We start from the raw sequence: 23014 nt of genomic DNA, 5'->3' as shown, positions 1-23014 counted from the left end.
AAGACAAAAAATGCGAAATTCTTCAACTGAGTCCTCATTTAAAGCAGTTCCTTATCAGATGTTGTCGTGCTTTTCACCTGTGTCAACACAAACCACGTGGAGGGTCAGTTTGATAACGATAGGCGTCAGGAACATATAGGGATTTTGCTGATCGCCTCTTCAAAGCTACTCTTTTCCAACAACGCAGATTCAGAGTAGTGATGTCACACCAAGGCCAATTTTGACGTCATTTTCGAGGTCAATACTGGGATGTGTTTACTACTAACCAGAAGTGTTTGGTCAGGTCTTACTTGGTGAACAGGGTTGAAAACTTAATAAATGACCAATAGTTACAAAAGAGCATAATATTACGATATGGGCTTCATTCTTGATACTCTCTATCCCAGGACTCATGTTGCCTGAAATTCACTCAGTGAACTGAGCATGAAATTTGGCTTAGTTTTACGATATGGACTTCATACTTGATACTCTCTGTCCCAGGACTTAATATGTTGCCTGTGAAGTTCACACAGTGAACTGAACTGCATGAAATTTGGCTTAGTTTTATCAGTCGTGTTGAGTCCTACTTGGCTTTCCACACAGAAATGACATACACAGAGAATGAGCCCTTCAGCCTGTGGTTGCTTCATTATCTCTCACTCTGTGAACAAAGGTGCTGTTTGTTTTTACTTTACTGAATGGATCCTGTTAGATTTGCTTTGAGTCTACATGGCCAAAGCTAGTGATAAACAAAGCCAATAGCGGGATACTTTGAACATTTGATTATTTCAGTTTACACCTGGCCTACTTTCTCGCAGCTGTTTTTCTATGTAATTTTGTGAAAGTCGTTTTACACTTGTATGCTGCACAGCGGGTCATCTTAAGTTAAAAGTGCCGTCGGAGATACCGATGTCTGTACGACGGCCATTGGAGCCCTCTTCTGGTAGGGAATCGTAAGATGGCCGCTCTAACACTTTAGGTGGCTTCACTGCATGGTGGCAGTTTAGAACGTCATGAGCTATCCAGTCATTATATAGATTCTAATGAAGGAATTGCAGGACAACTCTCCATGTTTGGAAACACGATATTGCAAGGTGTCTTGCAGGATAAGAGTACATCAAATGTGCAATAAAAAATTGCAAAAGGGTGTTTTGTGGAATTGGGTATCAGTTAGGCTTACTAAATAAATGTAATTCGAATGTCTTTATTACATTTTGCAATTGTAACACAAACTGCTTTGTCATTTGAGTTCATACTTGCGTCTAAAAGTGTGTGAAATGTTAAAGTATAAAGTCACCATGAGGTCAAAGTCCACACAAACTCTGCTAAGTATTCAGGGTCCAAGTTCATTGATTTTGAAGCACTATAAAAAATAAAAATTTCTGAGGTCATTATAGCATGTGTGTAATCTGTTCACATTCATGCTTTCTAAATTTTATACAATTTTATGACCTGTTTACATATTTTATTCAGTTGCACAGTTCAACGATTGTAACAATTTTAGCTTATGTAAGTGTTTTTTTTTTCACCTTCGTTAATTCACCTTTGTGTTGTGAGATAGGGCTCTGATCCTGCAGATTCAACTTTAACCCAGATAAAGCAATTGGTTTACTAGGCTGACCATGGCCTTCTCGCCTATGGGGTGCATCAAAGGAATGAATGCAAGTAATGTGAAAAACAAGGTTTGTTGTTTTAGTGACCGATTGCTTGTTTGAATACAGAGCGCCTGCAATGTTCACTTCTCCTGCCAAACTATTTGAGAAAGTGTACACTAGTAGAAACTGTCTGATGGGACTTGGATTTTTCTCATAAACTTGCAACTTGTAAATGATTGCTGAAAGACATTTAAAGCACTGCCAAAATTAATCAGTTTCATAGTGACACTGTGGCCCGGCCTGTAATCTAAACTGGTAGCATCAGGTTGCATCTTTCTACCTATTGGCATGTGTGATACTTTATCTCTAGACGGTTCATGAATCATTTAGCGTGGCAGGGAAAGAGCTTCCTGTATGCCTCCGGGCTGTCTCTGAGCCCTGGACAGCATAATGAAATGATGTTCTCTTTCAGGGTTTGTCTCTGCTGGCCTTCTGTACTTTGCTGGTTCTTCAACCTAAGACTGAGCCCTGCTGATGGATCAAACATTACTCTAAGACTTCCGGAAAGATCTTCCTGCAAACCAGGTAACTTGCACTTTTCTGGGACATGATGAGGTGAAAGTTCATCAAATGGGTGTCTAGTCCCAGAGGTTATTTATTTATTTGAATGAACATCACATTAACTGTCTTGATCAATGTGTTTTGGCTACTTTTTAAATACTATTTATGTATATGTTTTATTATTGTTATTATTAATATTGTATCCTTGTTCTAAACCCAATCTTTCAATGTTAAACTGTAAAAATGAATTATAAAAATTATTACTGGAATTACGATGATTTAAAATAGTAAAATAATGTATTATTTATTATTTATGATTATTTTATTTTGTAATTATACAGTACCAGTTATGGAATTAATCAAGACAAAAAAGTAATTTTATCCCAAATTATTTTACATATTATTCCACCATGGTTGACAATGTCAGAAGACAAATTAAACTAGTAAAAAACTCATTGTCTACACTGTAAAAAAATATTGTTGGTTTAACTTAACAAAGTAAGTAACCTGGGTTGCCTTAAAATTTTAAGTTCATTGAACTGGAAAAAGTGAGTTAATGCAATGAAGGAGATTAATTTAACCATCAGAAACTCAAAATGATATGTTATCTGAACTAAATCAATTATTTAAGTTGATTTGACAAAAGAAATAATGTTGTGATAACAAATCTTGAAAATATTTTTTACTGTGTAGAAGTCCACTGGGTCCAATTTACATAGTTGGAAAAAACCTTAAATATGAAATGTAAGAGTTTGGTGTAGGAGAAACCAAGATTATTGGTTGGAGAACCTTCAATTTGTATGCACTGTGAAGGCTTTTACTGCCCGGAGGGAGATCCAGTTCCCTGTCCCAAAGGAACATTTGGACCAAGTTTCTGGGCCACAACCATAAACAGCTGTATCAGCTGCCCACCACATCACTATGGACCTAGAGAAGGCATGAGCAGTTGCCAGCCTTGTGGGCCATGGTCACAGCAGCCTCTGCCAGGACAGGACAGCTGTACCTGTCAGCAAGAGGGTCAAATCTTCCAGGTAAGAACTTATTGCATCGTTTACATAAGTTCCCAAGCATTAGCTAATTGCGTCCATGTAAAAAACAATCTGCAGACCTCTGCTCAGACAGAAGCTCATGTTTCAGCCCAGTGGGAATCTAGTTACCACTCTCACTGACTGATGAATGATCTTTTCATCAGTTACAGTACTAGGGAAATAGTCAGGATTTGTTGTGTCTAACTGCTGACATCTTCCCAATCCTGAATATAGGCAAGTGACGGACAGTGTCCTTGTAGTTTAGGATACACACAGAAAGGAGAAGCCTGTCTGTTGAAGGTCTATGAGATCTGCAAGGATGGAAGAACACGTAACCAGCATGGAGAATGTCTGGACCACAAGCAATGGAAGCAGTATTGCTCACAGCAGGTGAGCGTCCACATAAACGGAGAAATTTGAACTACAATCATGCTGTTTGACATATATGCTTATTCGGTCATCATCAGCATTGAAAATTTTATGAATGGTGCGACATTCTTATTTTGTTCATGAAGGCCATCCAATATGGGATGTTTTCTTAGTGTTGAATGGTTGACCAGTTGCCCTTTAAAGTTAAATACCTTCCGTGAACTCTTACTATGCACATAAGGGGCCGCACGTGTACTGTACCTCTGAATGTGACGAGTGACTCACCCTTAGACTCTTGCTGCCCAATGACCCCGTTGATCAGTAGGTCAAATTTTGTTCCTGCTTGCAGGTGTGTCCATCTCCTGAGCTGTATGAGGGCTACGATGGCTCTCTGGGCCTGTGTGTGTGCAGAGGTCTGTCCAGACCTGAGCCAGACAGGGTCGAGTGTGTGGGCTGGTGCCGGAACACCCCGAGTCCAGTTCTGCAGCTGGTTTGCACTGGAAGCCTTTACCTGCTCTACACAGAGTCTAATCAACAGGTCAGGTCATCAATATCGTGGTTTGGTGTTAGTGAGGAGGCCCAAAACATGATAGTAATGTCTAGTCTGGGGGGGGGGGGTACTAAAAGTACTAAAATTCATTCTAAATAATGTTGTGCATTGATAAATCATTTATAATAAACAACACACATTCTGTAAAAAATTAAGAATTGCTCATTTTGATTTGATGGTGACTTTTACAACACTGCTGTGTCTGGGTATAAACCAACCCGATCTCACGGGAATTCGTACGAATTTTACGAGGTGGCTAATTCGTAACAATTCGTACGACCTCACTCGTATGAATTAGTACGATTTTGCTAAATCGTTCATATTTTACGAATTAGCCAATTCGTATGAATTCTTACGAATGACCTACCCCTGACCCCGCCCCTAAACCTAACCATCACGTGGGTTTAGACAAATCGTAGAGGTCGTATGAATTAGTATGAATTAGCCACTTTTGAATCACTCGTACGAATTCGTACGAATTGGTCATGAGTTAGCGTAGGTATAAACATATGCAAAAAAAAGTAGAGCAAAAAGTTACTTTATACATTGCTTCTGATAAAAACAATAAATAAGTAACATAATTTGAAATACAAATGTAATAATTATTAATACTAAAAACATTGTAAATATTTCCATTTTTAGAAAAAAAAGAGTAACATAATGGAAACATCAAAAGTACTTTCACTGTATAATATGACTGTGTCTTCAACAACAAGGGAAAAGTTGATCTAGTTTTTTTTTATTCATTCGAGTATCATAATCCATAGGATGTTTAACAGCAAAAAAAGGAAGGTAACACAGTATGACTGGATAACTTTAACAAAGTACACAATGTGAGGGACTTGCACAGGACATTGAGAGTGTAATACAGCCCTAAATACACAAGTGAGAGCTCAGCACAAACAGCGGTAAGTTAACACTCTGACCTATTTGCCATTAAACTATCCTTGTGTTTTCTTAAAAGGTGAGCATGTCGGGAAGCATGCTGGAGATCGTCCTGAAGCACTGGGACTCCCGTGGGAGCTTGGAATGCAATCTGCAGCTCAATTTCTCCAGGCCTGTGTATACGGTGCAAACAGGGGGTGAGTGGCCAGAGACAAGGGCAGGAAGTACAGAGGGTTACATGACAACGGTTTATCAGCAACCTGCTGTTTTGTTTGCTGTTGTACAGAGGCGGGCTTCTTTGGTCTGCTCAATGCTGTCCCCATCGAGGTCCGGAGGTTGATTCTGGCCCACAGCCAGGAAACCAACCACCATTTTGAGCCACTAGATACAGAAAGAGGTATCTAATACATCAATATGTATAAACTGTATATATTCCAGATACCGTATTGGACAGCTAATGAGATTTGTTTTGTTAGGAAACATCAAAGACAAAGAGGAAGATTGGGACTCTCACTGGTCCAGCAAATCATCAGCGTTCGGTACATCCGACATGCGGCCTGGAGGAGTCTTGAACCCAACAGCATGTCTACATCCTGGGGATATTCTTCTCTTTACTGTGACCCAGCAGCACTACCCTCAGTATGATGTGTAAGTACATGCTGACATGTGATTCATGTGCTGCCCATTAATTTTCACTGTCCCAGATTGTCACAGAGGGAATCTTGCTTTTTTCACAGAGACAGCTTGTACAACACTAATGCTGCATTTGACTGGGGACCCTTCAGACTACTGGCTCAGGACCAAGAACTGGCAAGATCTGCACACTCCCTTTTCTCCACGAGTCTGCATGATCCTGGGGTGTACGCCTTCAAACTCAGCAGCCACCAACATAGGCACATGGTATTGTGATCTGTTTTTTATGTCGTGGCCGATAACCATTCACTATAACTATTCACTCTAAATAACTTTAAAAATAAAATGCCAAAATCAATTGTTTTAAATGCTACAAGTGAAATAGGCATCACAATTTGTTCAAAGGAATATAATTTATTCCTTTGATGGCAAATCTGAAAATTGCATTTTTAGGTTTACTTATCTGTTCTACAAATCCATTCAAAAAATGTGATGATGTCACATATTTTCATACTGCCTGAGGAGCTGCTTTACAATTCAGTTCAGCACTTATATAACGATATGAAAATAAGTGCCCGCAGGAAAATATAAATACAATACACAAAAATGTACTTCCACAGAAAGTCCTCCTTAAGATATAATGTTTCTGATTCAGCTTTAGCTACGTGCCATCAAACAGGATCTCTGGTCAAAATCAGTCGCAAATCCGTCTAGCAGAATGCTAGCGTGTTCCCAACCAACAACAGCCCAACCAGTAAAGGACATGAGTACTCATTCATTCGTCTTTTGGCCTATAATTTATATTGAACTTGTGGAATCAACAATAAAATCTATGTTGATTCAACAACAAGCAGGAGAAAGAGATACATATTTTTAGCCGTCTAGCTCCATATACTCACATTCAGTCTCCACTCACTCATGATCACCTCCAGTGGAATTCTAATGGAACTGCAACCAAGACGACACAATGGGGCTAATAGGAAGTGCCAAGGCTCTCTGTAGACGGGCTCTTCTATTGCGCATAATTTTACTTATTTTGTGCTTACACACACCCATGCACATAGAGCTGCCTCAGCACTTAAACAATCAAATACACACAAAATAATGTCTAAAGGCCTGTCTTGGCAAGTATTCACCATAGAGGTATTCACGTAAACGCAGTCAGTTATGCTGAGAAAGAAAACACATGTGCAATAACAATTATCCGTGCGTCAGGTCTTAAAGTGACAGCACCATACCTGCTGCCAAATTATGAGATACTATAAAAAAAATCTATTCGGCAGTTGTTCCCCATAATATCGATGATAAAATTGTGACCAGTGAAAATGCTGAGGGGTTAGTAACTTTGGAAAACCACTAGCCACTGTAGCTAATGGGCTAACATTTTTTTAATGACAAGCCCTGGTTGTTAAAAAATAAATCAACCTCCATGCGTATTTATTGGAAGATGTTGTTGTCTGGTCCTTTCAGTATGTGAGGGTAGTGCCTGCAGGTGGAGAATGTTATGACACTGGAACCTTCTTCCCATCTGACCCACATCATTTGACTCGCATGGGCATCGCGCAGAGGCGCCAACTGTTGCTCCGCCCCGATTGGCTGATGATTGGTGGTCTTTTAGTTGGAGCTGTGGTGATCTTGTGCTTGTGCGTGACAATATTGGTAAGTGATAACGGGGGCTTAAACAAAAACTTTGGGGTTAACAAATCTTGATGTATTGAAGTGACTGGGCACTGTGTCCTCACAGATCCTGTTCAGGGAGTACGGCTGGCCTGAGAAACTGCCTGCTCAGGCCAGATACCGTCATCTGCAGCTCAGGTACAACATGGATGACTATTCATCGAAGGGCTCCAGGGTGGTGGCTGTGAAAAAAACACACCGAAACCTGCAGGTCGGGTTGACAGAGGATTCAGTGCAGAGAGGTAACCTACTATAGACACAAGTAAACCTTTTTTTAGCACTACCAGGGGCTATTCATGCCACATTCTCACACAACTAGAGCTGTCACGTGTCACCTCTATCACCACTGAGCCTGAGATCCTTGTCTATTATGCCTCATGCACAGCCATATTATGATTGGAAAGATTACAGACTTCACATAATCTAACAAACAGTGCTAACTACAATAATGAACTGAACTCTAGGTTATTGTTCATTTTACATAAAGTAAACTACAGGTTAAAAAAAATGTTTTGAAAGAAGTCTCATGCTCACCAAGGTTCCATTTATATGATAAAAATATGATCCTTCAGAAATCATTTTAATATGCTAATTTGCTGCTCAAGAAACATTTCTTATTATTATCAGTGTTAAAAACAGTATAGTGCGGCTTCACTTTTTAACAAAAAATCAGGATTCTTTTATTAATATAAAATGTAAAAAAAGAACAGCATTTATTTGAAATCTAATTTTTGTAACACTATGTAAACTGTAATTTTTGATCAATATAATGCATTCGCAAAGTGTTAATTAAAAAAAAAAAATCTTACTGACCCCATACTTTTGATTAGTAGCCTAGTTTAGAATCTCATTGTGAAATGTTACCCAAACATAGATTTGAAATTTTCGGATTAAATTAAAAATATGTGTATTATTATTATTAGATGAATTCTACGTACATTTTTTTTACAACCATGCAATTTGGTAGCAGGTAATAACACATTTTATATTAATGTTATATTACAAAATATACAATTGTTGTATTTAGAATTTAGAAATAAAAAATTGCATTTGTAATGGGTGTCCAACAACCAGAAAAAAAAGTTATAAAATGTTATATTAACGAAAGTTTTCCTATAGATTCCATGTTAGAAAATAAACAATTGTATATTTCATTGCAATTTTTGAGTATTACAAGACATATAATTCCCTTATGCTTCACAATAAAGGAGAAAGCAATTACACCAAGATGTCAAAAGCTCTTTTATTTGCTCCAAGTAGCATTTGAACATCCATTGACAAGATTCTTTATCTGCTTAAGATCAGGCTACATTTGTGACGCCAGTAGTAAACTGACTCTTTTTACACTGATGTCACGTTTTTAGGATATCCTTGCTGTTTTGGCAGGACTACATCTCTGTTTGACAAACACTAAAAGTCTTTGACAGCATCGTACACAGTTACCAAAGATTACTCTTTGCTCTCAAAGCAATAATTGGGCGTGACACATGTGGCTTTGGTATTATATCGGCTCCGTCCAGAGTTAGAATTCCCACAGATTGTGCTCGCATTGCCCACAGCGGTGGCTCTGGTGCCGAATGAGTTCTGGGACTATGAAGAACAAGTGGATCTTGAAGCCTTCAGTTCCAGCACCTTCTACGACATCCTGCTCAAGCACAGCGTGTCTGTCACGGTATGCCTCGGACAGCTCAGAGGAGAGGTGAGACTCCATGAGAACAAGTCTTAATTCCCACCCCTCAGAGCTTCAAATATCACCCTCGTAAAGTTCAAACATATTTATAACATATTTTGAATAGCACCACCGATATTCTCGGTTGCAATTAACAGTCTCTCTTGTTTCACTGTGATACTATGTTAGGATAGAGAAGTGAATTGTTACTTCCCTGGGGCGAAAAGTGTCTGGGTAAAGTTGTAAAATGAGTTGTAAGTATAGCGTTCCAAGCTCGTTTCATTGAAGGAAACGTGCACCCTGTCTAGGTGAAGCAGCTCTACCAGGGGGTGCTGGGGAAGTTGAGAGAGCTCCACCCTGGCTGGAGGATGTTTGGAGGGAAAACTGAAGGGTTGGAGAGACAGGTGGAGCAGGAGATGGTGCGACGAAGAGCGCTGGGGAATCAGCTGACACAGCTACTGGACAGTCAGCTGCAGATCCTGCGGGAGGAGATGAGAGCGCAGCAGGACATGCAGAAGACCTTCAGAGCGCGAGTCAGGGAGAGTGCCAGGCTTCTAAGACTGCTGGCTGAGAGTCAGACCTCGCTCTGGGATAAACACATCAAGCAACAGTATGTCATGGAGAGGCATATTTATCTGTCTGGTTTTATCTGCTTGATAAAAAAAAAAAAAAACTCTTCAAACAAAAATGTGGTTCATAAATGCTTTTCGGTTTTATTAAAATCGTCAGATCGTTTTTCAGATCTGATCTTTAGGATTGATTGTACTTTGATGATATTGGACCTGTATTTTAGAATGTGCTGTCTATACTGTATATATGGCTGATTTATATGTTATTATCATGTTATCACACAAGATTTGTTATCACAACATTTTTTCTTTTGTCAAATCAACTTAAATAATTTATTTAGTTCAGATAACTCATTATTTTGAGTTTATGATGATTCAATCAATCTCCTTCATTGTATTAACTCGCTTTTTCCAGTTCAATCAACTTAAAATTTTAAGGCAACCAGTTTACTTAATTTTTTAAGTTAAACCAACAATATTTTTTTACAGTGACATTTAGCCTCAGTTCATGTCTATGACCTCAGTGTTGAACTCATGAGGCACATCAGATAACATAAGCATCAGAGACAGCAGCAAGGCGTCCTTAATCCATGAACTGCATGAAACTGCCAGGCCACCACAAAACCAGTGTTTGCCCACAACCCTTCAATTCCCTCAGCACCTCCATGTTTTCACAGTGCATATCACATGGGCACTTCAAAGCCCAAATCCTCTCATCCCTGTCTGTTGGCATTCCTTAACCTTAGTTTTTGCATATTATAGTATATAGTATAATAAAATAATCTTTAGTTTATTATGATCTTACTATTTAATTATAAAATATGTACATTATATACTTTTAGAAGTAAGAAGCCTCTTTATGGTATTTTCATTTAATTTTTGGTTGCTTATACATGTTACAATAGTTTTACTATTAGTAGTGTGTGTGTGTTTAAACAACTGAATACAATATTTTAAAAAACAATACTTCTATTACTTCCTTAGAATCTTTCTTCATCCGTTTCCTTGGGTATATGTTGTGCACTGCAGTGTTCTGGAGCGAGTAGCTGTGCTGGCTGATGAGATGACTGAGATGGTATCAGTGGAGAGCCAGAGGCTGGGAGCCTGGGTTGTGCTTAAAGAAGGCACTGGAGCACAGCTGTTATGCCCTGCTACTGGATCGGTCCTCAGTAGGGAAGACGCCATTTGTAAGAACTATTTAAAACATTTGTGCGAGAATATATTGTATATGGTGAGAATGCTTTCAGTCAGCGACTGTGCAATCACGCCCCCTAGTGGAATTCTAACAGAAAATAGTCAGCTACACCACTAGGTGGAAGTATTTTACAACATAGCACACGTTTGGCTGGTCAAATCCTGACAAATATCCTCTGAGGCTCAATTTGGCATGTGTGTGGCATGACTGATTAAGATTGCACTCCTTTTCCCTTCACAGCTCCTGATGGATCTGTTAGGGCTTGTGATGCTGTTCATATAGACCCACTCACAGGCCTCATTCAACCCAACTCAAATGCCCACATGTTACTGGCCAGTGGGCACAGCATGCCAGTGCCCCCAGACTTCTTCCTGCACCCCCAGACAGGCAAACTACTGCCTGTGGCGGGAAATGTGGGCTTTGATCCTGCTTCCTCCACCCTTGTCTTTACAGCCGATGCTTGTGTGGGTGAGCCACTTAACATGCTAGTTATTATGTTTATATAAATATTCTGTGTTCAGTACAAGTTAAGCACAGTCAGCAACACTTAGTTACCAAAAAAGAGAGAGAAGACTTGTTTACTTTAAATAAACTAAAATCGAAGCACTTGAAAGTAAATAGGAGGCATAAAAGCAATAAATGTGAAGCTTATTATTATTATTATTATTATTATTTAAGCTTACTGTTTTTTAAGTATATGAAGAGTTCAGATGCAAAAGCCTCTAAATGCCATTTGAAATTTTCTTCTTTAATGATGATTTTTATCAAACTTGTATATTTAAGTTCAGTAATTTCACCTAAATAACAATTAATAGGTAATTATCATTGCCATTTAAGTGAAATTACTGAACTTAAATATACAAGTTTGGTAAAAATCATCATTAAAGAGGAAAATTTCAAATGGCATTTAGAGGCTTTTGCATCTGAACTCTTCATATATGTCTATTGGCTATTAGCTGTACTGTAGAGTTGTTCTTGTAATTTTATGGTCATTTTAGGTGTTATGTTGTTATGGCAATGAAGAAAAATGGTAAGGAAGTAGTATAAATATATATTATTTTTTGTGAATATTTTGAATATTGAATATGAATATTTTTCATTTGTTGTAATGTTTATTAATTGTAATTTTTTTTTAAACTTTTGTCACATTTTTATTTATAATACTATTTAGTATTTAATATTTATAATATTGTTTAGTTATTTATATATTATAAAAGTTTTTTTGTAACTTTAATGTTTACAGTAGTCTGAATAAAACTTTTTTTTACAGCGTTTTGCTAAATCAAGTTTACGGTGAGGCACTTAACATGGTTTTCTCTTAGGTGAGGTGGGAAAATGGGAATCACCCCTGCTGCCTTTCATTCCTTACCCTCCATCCCGGCATGCTGAAATCCATGCTGCTTCCAAACTACGGGGGCTCCGTTCAGGCCAAAGGCTGGTGTTTGGAGGACCCATGTGTGACTATGACACTGGTGTTCTGGTGCCTATTCTTGCAGTCACCATCCATCCACAAACAGGACTGGTTTATCCTTTGGGCGGCGTGCACACGTGCCCCATTTTGCGCCTGCGGCTGCCCATTCAGATTGGCTCTCCTATGCTGGACCCACGTACGGGCAACCTGGTGCTCATCACGGGGGTCAGTCTTGATCCCCTCACAGGTCCGTTTTTTGTATGTTGAAAAATTCTTTTTTACAGCCACATTTGAACAGCCTGATTGATGATTGTGTCTGTTCAGGGGCTGTACTTCCAGTTGGGGGGCTTCTCCTGTGCGAGTCCTTCATTGAGCCCTTGAGCGGCCGGATGGTGCGGGTTGGTGGAGGCAGCGTGCGAGGAGGGAAGGTGGTGCCTCATGCTGGGGGTTTCCAGGCTCTGTTGGACAGCCAGGCTCTGGGCGCCTGCTTGCGGGTGGCAGAGCTCATGCAAGGTTGCTGTGATGAGTGGAGCTCAACAGCCGCAGATCTACAAGGTGACCTCGATAGACTCTCGGCAGGAACATCTGAGCTGGAACAGGCCTGGAAAAGCAGCCAACATTGTATGTTGCAGCTGCTGAGTCGACTGGAAGCCGTCCAGGAACAGGCCAGGGGTGTGGCGGAGAATGGTGGTACTGTGGGTGGGTAGGAGCTGTTTACTACAAAACATCTGTACAAAATTAATATTAGGTCAGTACAAAAATGTTCCATTCTGCCAAATGGTTACTGTTGATACTTTCCAAATCATGATCGATTTACCCTGCGCTGCTGCACAGTTGTAGATAAGCATCTGACTATTTTTTACTTCACAGATTTAGTGGAAATTATCCAAAAATGTTATGTAAGTAAGTAACTTCAGAGTACCAAGATTTAATGTTATAAATATTTGTAACTTCCTTTATTCTAATGCAATCTGTCTTAATCTCTAATTTTTTTCTTATCTGTTGACTCTGAGTGTGTGCCTTCATTCTGATTTAGAGTCTTTGGAGTTTTAAATCAAGTTTATGCGTAACTGAACAATTTCTTTCAAGTAAAATGGCAAATAAAAATACTTTTCTATGTCAAAATGTATTCTAGTCCATGTAATAATGGATTTTTACAGCTTTATGAGCAAATTTTACTGAAAACCAACCATGCTGCTCACAGACATCTCCAGTTCATTCTTAACCAAGGGTTAAACCAAGCTTAGTGAAGGGTCATTTAATATGGGATGGATCTCATTCAAACAGGGCAAGAGCTTTCAGAATGATCTTTTATGATTACAGTCGTGTTTAATAACTGTCAATAACTTAAAGTTATGTAAAGAAGTGTTAATAATATTATGAGAGAGACTATACCATTCAAAAGTCTTAAGATATATCAAGGCAGAAATGATTTGATAAAAAATGCAGTAAAATAGATAACGTTTTCTATTTTAATATATTTTAAAATGTAATTTATACTGTGATAGAAAAGCTGAACCTTTTATTTAAACTTTTTATTATTTTTGTATTTTATTTATTTTTTGGTATTTTATTTGTATGCTCAACATTTACACTAATCTGATTAAAGCAGAAATTCTACTGCATTTATTAAAAATGTTTAACTTTGCCCCCTTGCTGCTTGTGCTCTTTAAGGGGAGATCAAGCTGCCTGGCATTGAGCTCTCCTTGCCAGCTCTAGCCGGGTTGGAGTATCCTGACCCTGGAGGCTCGGGTTTGCATGTCCCAGTTCTCGGAGCTCAGTTGGACTGGGTTTCTGGATGCATGGTGCCTCTGGCTGGAACCATGGAGGATGCAGATGGAAAAGGTAATGGAGGTTACTAGGAATGTTTAAATCCTGTTACATTAATCCCTAGGTGTTAACCTATTACGACTCTCAGGGATGGTGCCCATACGTTTTGGATCACAGACGGTGGACCCAGTGACAGGGGTGCTGGCTCCAGTTGTTGGAGCTAATCTGGATGTTTGGAAGCGGACTGTAATTCCTGTAACTGTGTCCCAGATTCTGACTTTAGGAGAAAACCCAGACAGTGTAATGGTGTGCGAAGTCGAACTAAATCACAGCCACATTTAAGCTCATTTGGCTTGGGGGTGTTTATATGTTTGCAAAATGTATTTTTTTTTGCCTCAGGTGGAAACCCTCCAGAAGGAGAGCAGCGCACGGGGCAATTACTGGCGTGAACAGACACTGAAGGAAGAAGAGTTGGTTCGAGATTTTGAGAGAGCCATTAAACACTATCTGTCCACATCCATGCACGAACCTGACTGTGTGAGTTGACTCCACTGAGATGGCGCTTCACTCTGTGGCCTATTTAAAATGCAAGTCTTTTGACCAAGTGTCTGTTTTTATTTCTGTGAGTGTCAGAGTGATAGAAAGCGTTTCCACCATCCTTGCATCTTAAATGAGATGCTGCGCATGTTCGTGTGTGTGTGAAACAGATAGACTGGATGGACACCGACAGGCAGCAAAGGGAAAGGCTAAGGGAGATTGCAGCTGAAGTTCAGGAAAGGGCTCAGTGTGAGGCCCAGAGAAAAGCTCTCCAGAACTCAGAGTTATCTCTGCTTCTACCAGCCCATGTGTTACATGCTCTCACAGGAGGTCAGTCCTCACGCTCATGTGATCGCAAACGGTTATGCTTTAAAAGATTTAAAAAATAGCATTCATGATTCTTGGTCGGTAAATGTCTTTTTTTTTTTTTGAGCATAATAAATCTCTTATGCTCACAAAGACTGAATTTATTTGATTAAAAATACAGTAAAACAGTAATACTGTTAAATACAATTTAAAACAACTATCTTCAATTTTATTTTACTTTAAAATGTAATTTATTTCTGTGATTGCAAAACTGAATTTTCAGCATCTTTACTCCAGTCTTCATTGTCTGTCACATGATCCTTCAGAAGTCATTCTAATGCTGATTTGGTGCTCAAGAAACATTTCTTAGTACTTAAAAATAAATAGCTGAAAATTATTTATTTGAAATAGATTTTTTTATATATAAAACATAACATAAATGTATTTAGTGGAACTTTGAAAAAAAAATTCAATGCAAAATTTAAAGCATAATTGCTAAATGTATTAATTTCTTTTTTTTTTTTTTTAAACGTAATAACCCCAAAGTTTTGAAGGTAGTGTATGATACAGTCTAGGACAGTTCTCTTTTTATTTACTCACCTTCTTGTTTCCCTAATAGGCTACTGTATGTCTGTCTTACTTAAGAGGGAAAAAAGTAATAATTGTAAAGAATCGTCTTCACACAGGTCTTTTCCATACAGTGACAGGTCAAAGTGACTATGGGTGCTCAAATCAAATCCCCCCCTAATTTGTCTAAACTCCATGTGCAGTATATTCCAATTCCTCTGAAGTCATACAATAAAGTATATTTGTTTGAGGAGCAGACCCAGATTTAGGTAATTATTCACAGATATTCATAATCATATTCACAGATAACCAGTAAGCAGGTAGAATCTAATCATTTAACCAGTGTGTCGAACTCTGATTCATGAGCAAATCAATAATATGTTAATCAGTTGTAAAAAAAATGTTCAGTCCCAGTATTGAACAAGGATCAGGATCACAAATCAGTTCAAAATAACAATTCCTTTACTTATTCAGTTTTTGAGGTCAACCCACTGATTCAGTGATCTGTTTGCAGCGGTTCTCGAGTGAATGACTCACTGGAAGAGAAAAATATCAATGAGTAACATAACTTTAAGAATGTTCCTCACATAAAACTATATCATATGACTTCGGAAGAATTGAAAAAGTCACCAGTTTGCCAAAATGTTAAAAAGTTACAAATTGCCTTGAGAGTTTATTGGCTAGATGTTACTGTCATTTTTTGGAAAACCATATTTCCCAATTTTAATTTCATAAAACAGCTTTGTTTCATAAAAGGCTTAATCTCTGTGCAAACTCTTCCTTTAAGGAGACGAGGAAGAGTGGGAACAGCAGTGTTACTGGCACACCGCGCTTAAAGACGTGCTAAACCGTGTGAGTGTGTCCATGGAGAGATTGAGGATGGACCGGGATCAGCCATCAGTCCAGGAAATGCAGCATCTGGTCAGCTTGTTTTCAAACTGAAACTCTCACCCTCAAAGAGAAAAATACAAATCTGCTGAGCTCATTACTACATTGTTAAACAGTTGAATGAGCAGATCAATACATTGGAAGGATAATATCCTTCATGTGACTATTGGTGTGATTGTCAATACTCTTGCTTTGCACTGTCTATTTTCCAGTTTAATGGAGTCTGCTCTAGGATATATAACTCAATATCTCGTGATCATCACAGGGTGAGAAACTGAGGGAGCAGGAACTGTGGGAGCAATTAATGCAGAGACAAGCAGAGCTGGACGCTGTGCTTTCGTCTCTCCACAGTGCTCGACTGGTCTGCCAGCTGCGTGCTGACATCGCGCAGGTAACACGTGCCAGAGGCTAGATGTGTAATGCTTGCTCGTGGCACTGACCGATAATTGTGTAGCGATGTCCTTGATTTATCCTCGTATATACAAAAAAAGTACAAAATGTTTAAGAGTCTGTGATTGGATCTAGCATGTATATGTTTGGCAACAGTTCTCCTAACCCTAATTGATGGATTGTGTTGCTTTTCATTTCTTAAACCACCATGTAGGAAGAGACATCATGGCCATATTCCAGGTCGATAATGTCAAGCTTCATCCAGCTCAAATTGTGAAGGAATGGTTCGGAAGAAAGAAAAATATTGACCAAAAATGGATGCACCTCTTAATAGAAATAAATGTTGTGATGGTATTTTCATCAAGAGTTGCATCGGTTTTTGTTCAACTCTAAGTCTACTCCAGCACATCCCAAAGACTTTCCATGAATTTAAGGTCTGGACTCAGAGGGACCAATTCATGTGTGAAAATGATTCTTCATTCTTCCTGTCAATCATTCTTTCACAATTTGTGCATGATGAGCCTCGACATTGTCATCCTGGAAATATGGCCATGATGTGTCTTCCTACATGGTTGTTTAAGAAATGAACAGCAACAAACTCCATCAATTAGGGTTAGAAGAACTGTTGCCAAACATTCATACATTCAACATTCTAGAGACATAATAAACACTGCAATAATGATCCAATCATAGACTTGTTTGCTCATTTAACAATCTAAATCCAAACTCCAAATAGAGAAAATGAGACTTCATTCCATTTTTTCCCTTGACAGTCTACTAAATTGATTCTCTTCCTCCAGTCTTTGGTGTCTGGTACATTCTGGTTTAAAGATTTTGGTGTGCTGAAGCCTAAGGGTGTCAGGAACCCTCTGAAAGTAATTGCCATGACTCAGCAGAAAATCGTTCCTCGGCTTGAACGACTTATTCAGCTGTTGGAGGAAAACAAAGCACTTGGCCAGTCTACCGGCGCACAGAGCTCTGGTACAATATCCTCATTTATGCTTATTATAGAAAAGTTAATCATGTTTTTGTCTCAGTTGTGAAAACTATCTCAAAAGGGAAACAGGCGTTTGGCCGGGAAAGCGTTTCCAGAGCATGGACCGAATCTGTGTCTGTTATAAAAGGTATATTTAAATACACAGAATAAATAGCAAGATTCTGGTTGTCAAGACTGTCGAATTTCACCGCTGTGTTCGTGTCTTCTGCTACGCCAGGTGTCTCGACTCAATCCCTTAAAGATCAAATGAAGACTCCGCCTGCGAGTGAACAGAATGCCACGGTGCCTTCTCTTTCTCTGTCAAACCCATCTTACACTCAGAAAAAACAGGAAAAAACGCATCTAAACCACAGCCAGGGTGAGGTTGTCTTAAGTCAGAGATGTTACCGGCATCCTCATTTCAGATCGCGACATGATGTTCTCTCTCGTTTCATTCAGATGTCCAATCTCTCCAGGAACCTGGTCTGTCCGCGTACATCAGTATCCCAAAGCTAGCAGGTCAGAGGGTTTTACTGGAGCACTTTGTTTGTGTTCAATAAAAGTTTCCTTGACATTGAAGCCAAGTTTTAACAAGAGGAGAACAGTGAAGAAAAAAACGTGATTTATTACATTGCTTTAACACATGACCCAAGCAGTTATTGAGGCTATTAGCGTATAAACCATACTTAATACTTATATTGTCAAGAAGTTTGTTCACATCCCTAACCCTAAGTATTAAACTTCAACACATAACTGCACCAACTGTTAGTGTTGTAGTATTCAAGTCCGGAAAAGAACAGACTCAGACTCAAGTCCGAGTCAAAGACCATTTTTTCTATGACTAGTTGAGACCAGCTCACTTCCAGGCCGAGTCCAAATGCTCCTGAAAAGAGTCTTGGTCTCTAAGTTGAGACCGATTAAAGTCAGATCTGGTTATCTCTGTGCTTTAGTACCACCACACCACTGCAATTTATTCTATAGATATGAATTATACCTTAAATAGTGGTGTAGTATTAACAGAACTGTTTTTGTTGGAGTGGGTTTTATCACTGAAAATTGTATCATACTTTGTCTACAAAAATGGAACACTATGGCAATTCATGTATCTTTTTTTTTAATTCATTTTTTGTTTTCATATTGAAAGTAGCTGCGATAAAAGTGAAAAAGCAGTCAATAAAATGGCCAAAAAAAAAAAAAAATCCTAAACACTGAATAGAAGAGTCAAGTCATGTAGTGTCCAGAATATTAAAGTGACTTGCGAAACAAAAAGTAATTATTTGACTGTTCTGTATTTGTGTTACGGTGTTGCAGGGGAAGAGTGGTCCAGACTATTAGCGCTCTCTCCTCTCTTCCATCTGATGAAGGAAGTGGAGCAGCAGCTCAGGGATAGTGCCAGAGATAGAGGCCTGCTGAAGATCCAGCCCTTGGGTCAGGCTCTAATTATCACCACTGAAACATGCAAAGTCATTAGTGTAGCAACAGATGACTTAAAGCCATGAGAATCATCAACATGTCAGTCGAAATATAATTTGAGCTTTATTTTAGCATCTTCTTAAAGGTTAAAGGGATGTGAGAATTTGATTAATTAACAACATTATTTTGTGTTAAAGTTTTCAAAGATGCAGAGTGATCAACGTGTGACACATTGAATGGTGTGTGCATTCAGGTGCAGGTCGGTCGTTCATGGATTTCATGGATGCCCAGTGGGAGTGCGAAGGAGAGCTGATTCTAGTGAGCTCTGAAATACTCAACCCACGAGAGCTTCTGCTCTTCCAGCATGGACAGTTTCTCCTCCAGCACCTTCACTTATATAAAATGGTCTGGATGTGTCTGTCTTTCTCTCACTTGCTTTTACAGACTGTCTTGGGTTTTTTAAACGTTACTTAATTTTTTTAGTGACACGTTGTTGTGTTGCACATGCAGCTTATCTTTGATTTGTTCAGGTAGATAATTTCACCACATGGTTAATTATGACATTTTACGAATGTATTTTTGGCGATAATCAAAATAATAATTAATGAGAGTCTTTTTTAATTTAGTCTAGTATGGATTTACATTTATCTGACGATTTTATCCAAAGCGACATACAATTGCTATATATGTCAGAGGTCGCATGCCTCTGGAGCAACTAGGGTTAAGTGTCTTGCTCAGGGACACATTGGTGTCTCACAGTGGATTCGAACCCAGGTCTCTCACACCAAATGCATGTGTCTTATCCACTGCGCCATCACCACCCCACTAAGGCTTTATGCCCACTGAGACATAAATAATATTGTGAACTATTATTACAAATTTTGTATTTGAATATATTTTAAAATGTGATGGCAAAGCTGAATTTTCCAGTAACACCTCATTGCAGTACATGAGATCGAGGGGGCGGAGTTGGATCTACAGTAGATCTAAGGGGAGGTATATGTAATGGATAGGTTTAGGTATATTTAAGATCGGAGGAGTTAGATCTGGGTCCAACTCCTCCCCTTGGATTTCGTGTTCTGCAGTGAGGGCCATCTCGAATTTTCAATACTGCAGTCGTCAATCATGATCCTTCAGAAATACGAATATGCTGATTTTTTTTTCAATTAATTGATTAATAGAAAGTTTAAAAGAACAGCATTTATTTGAAACTTTTGTAACATTATAAATGTCTTTAGTGTTACTTTTGTGAAACCTTTGAATGATTGTGCAGTGGTTTCATGTAAATTGCCTAAAAAAATATTTGTTCACAGCTTTGATTTCTTCATTCTAGATACCAGCAGTAACACTTCAACTGGCTTCTAGTCTTCCTTTCAACAACTATAATAACAATGCCTTCTGCAACTCTTTCTATTATCAGGTATTTCTAAAATTATGCATGTAGATATTGAACCGGGGAAATGTAGAACATATGGAAATTCATTAATAATATAAAACACTTTGAGAAGTGAGAATTAGCACCACTTTCCATGTGATATAATTGGTTTCCCAGCTAGTTTGGTTGCCGTAAGGTTAAATGCCCTTATTTGTCAGTCACCAAGTGAGCTATAATTTATTCATGTTAAGCACACTTAGAGCTCTATCGTACAAACCCCTGTGCACTTAGCACTTCTTGTGTCTTCAGGAGGGGGAGAGGACTCTGTTTGTTCGCCGTCTGAGGTTGCAGTCGGTGGGTGGCCTTTCTCTGCTGCTCATGCACTGTGCTGCACACATTTCCACCAGTCAGATGAGAACAGACTCCGATCCTGCCTTCCAAAGGGCCTTTTTCAAGGTGCCGTATACACCAGCGCAGCTTGAACAAGACAAGAAGGAATGTGATAATGACCTCATGTCCTGTTCCCATTTCCAGGTTTTACAGGTGGGCCTAAGTGAGCTGTTCCATGCCAGACTGGGACAAACTCATAGTCCAGATGACGAGAAGGCAAAAGATTTGACGTCAGATGCAGCTCTCGATGGTCTTCTGCTGGAAAGAGTGCAGAAGCCAAGTCCTGGGATTTTCACAGAGGATGTAAGTTTGATTTATTTTGCCGTATTCGCCCCTTACTTTCTCAGTAGCTGTTGCAAAGTAATTCACTGGGATGTAGCAGATGCCATTGGATAGGACTAATCTTGAATGTGTGCTGTTTTCTGGGCAGGAGGTTTTGGGGCATTTGCACAAATACAGAGAGGCTTCAGTGTTCCGCCAGGTCGAGAGTCTCCTGAAAGAGTCTCCTAAGAGCCTGGAGATCAACCACTTCAACACCGACCCGTCAGTCAGTGACGGCCCAGACAGCCAAGATGCCGCTCCAACATGAACTGACATTTTAACTTTGAACAGCACTGTCTTTCTGGCAGCAGTAAATCCAGCTTTCAAAGGCATGTTATATACTGCAGGACATCTCTCGGCCTTATCGTCTTGGACAGTACACAGCCCTTGCACCAAGTTCGAGCACCTAGTTTTGCTTCAGGACCATCTAATGATGACCAAACACAGCTAGCAAGCTGTGACTGAAAAACTTGCCTTAACTAAAAAATGATCTGAAAATCAAACATTGAAATGGTTAATATTACCATAGGTCCAACAACTTGACAATGTTACACAATTTAACATTGTTGGCATCTACCTAATCTGACTAGCATCTCCAAAAGATGCAAATTTGCACCAAATTACCATACAGTTTGTTTGGACACACAAACTTTGATGATAACCAGAGGAGCAATGGTGAAAAATTGAGAGAGGGATATTTGAATGAGAATATCATCATGACATTTTTATGAAGAAATTCAGAAATAAATGTAGATTCAGAAAAAATAAACAGGAAAAATACAGGGAAAAACAGTTTAAACTGAATTTAAATGATTTTTTTAACAAATATTAAATATATAGCTATATATTTATAGTATATCTATAGTTATAATAGCTAAATTTCCAACTGCAGAAGAAAACAACCATGATGGTGTTTCCACGCCTATCTAAAAAATAAAAAAATAGATTAGTGTTAATCACGGCAGTCAGAAAAAAAGACAAAAGATAGATGTCAAATTTAAGTAATGGTGTAATCAAATGTTAAAATACAACTTCACAGAATTTTTTTTTTAATGCCAGGACAGTATACCTTAAAATGTATGACTTTAATAACTCTGGAAATTATGTCAAAACGGACCATACACAATTATATGAATTTTTTTCCATTCAATTTATCTGTGTTTAGAAGGTTCAATTCCCCACTGTCCGTGACCATATCAAAACAGACCTGCAAATAATTTTAGGGTCATGACCTATTTTTTACAGAGGTCATGACTCATGACCCACCAGATGAGACCAATATTAGATAGAAAGAAAGACACGCATATGTAGCATGTAGCTATATAGCAAAATAATAAGCTTTGAATTTAAAATGGATTTAACTTTGCAAAATGCTCAGGGCAGAATTGCAATGATGAAAGTTTAGAGCTGCAACAATTAAACCTTGTTCTGTTTACTATAAAATGTATAAGATAGCCCGTTTGCACTTCTCAGATGTCTCAGAATGCAGCGTCACAATCTTTACCAAATTATGCATTGCCATTGTACTCTGTATGCACATAATTGTGCTATCTACATTTATTACAGCTGCTATTTTGTGACTGAATGTCCCTCTGGGATCAATAAAATATGCTTTAATGTAACAACCAGAAAAATAAAGGCACAATACAACATATCTGTGTAAGTGTGCATATTTTTTTAATTACATCTCAGTTGTTGCATTATACATAGCCTATTCACGAATTGGTGGAGCACCTTGATCTGCCCCCAAAAGATAAAGTAGTGCTTTATAGGCTATCTGTATACAATATTTCAACATTTTCTGACAGAATGAGTGCGTGGTAGTCGTTGTAGGCTACAGGGGAAATGGTGGTATTTTCACGTTTCTAAACATTCGTTAAAACAAAGTTAAAATTGATAGGCTATAAGATTGTACCATATCTTTTGACCGCGTAATGTCCAGCAAGAGCAAACTATTCAT

At 38.6% G+C, this 23014-nt stretch overlaps 1 protein-coding gene across 4 annotated transcripts; it reads left to right on the top strand.

Moving 5' to 3' along the window:
* Nucleotides 1-1735: 1735 nt before the first annotated feature.
* Nucleotides 1736-22706, top strand: LOC120478832 (uncharacterized). Of its 4 annotated transcripts, none has more exons than XM_089121260.1 (32): nt 1740-2159; nt 2949-3166; nt 3398-3553; nt 3882-4070; nt 5047-5164; nt 5254-5364; nt 5444-5615; nt 5705-5867; nt 7071-7259; nt 7345-7519; nt 8837-8976; nt 9255-9556; nt 10545-10702; nt 10951-11178; nt 12207-12368; nt 12446-12820; nt 13796-13966; nt 14040-14197; nt 14291-14428; nt 14599-14758; nt 16089-16222; nt 16455-16580; nt 17380-17560; nt 17638-17703; nt 17794-17934; nt 18015-18074; nt 18867-18983; nt 19222-19373; nt 20302-20388; nt 20653-20799; nt 20878-21036; nt 21164-22706. In XM_089121260.1, exons 1-32 carry the CDS (start codon nt 1952-1954, stop codon nt 21320-21322), a joined length of 5220 nt encoding a protein of 1739 aa, XP_088977386.1. In that variant the 5' UTR covers nt 1740-1951; the 3' UTR covers nt 21323-22706. The 4 variants fall into 4 exon arrangements, with proteins under 4 accessions (XP_088977385.1, XP_088977386.1, XP_039526921.2 ...); XM_039670987.2 differs by having other exon boundaries at nt 12033-12368; XM_089121259.1 differs by lacking the exon at nt 18867-18983 and having other exon boundaries at nt 1736-2159; nt 12033-12368.
* The last annotated feature ends 308 nt before the right edge of the window (nt 22707-23014 follow it).

This window comes from Pimephales promelas, chromosome 16, assembly GCF_988280905.1.
Source record: "Pimephales promelas chromosome 16, fPimPro1.hap1.1, whole genome shotgun sequence".
NCBI classification, from domain to species: domain Eukaryota; kingdom Metazoa; phylum Chordata; class Actinopteri; order Cypriniformes; family Leuciscidae; genus Pimephales; species Pimephales promelas.
This window is presented reverse-complemented; position numbering and strand designations above follow the sequence as displayed.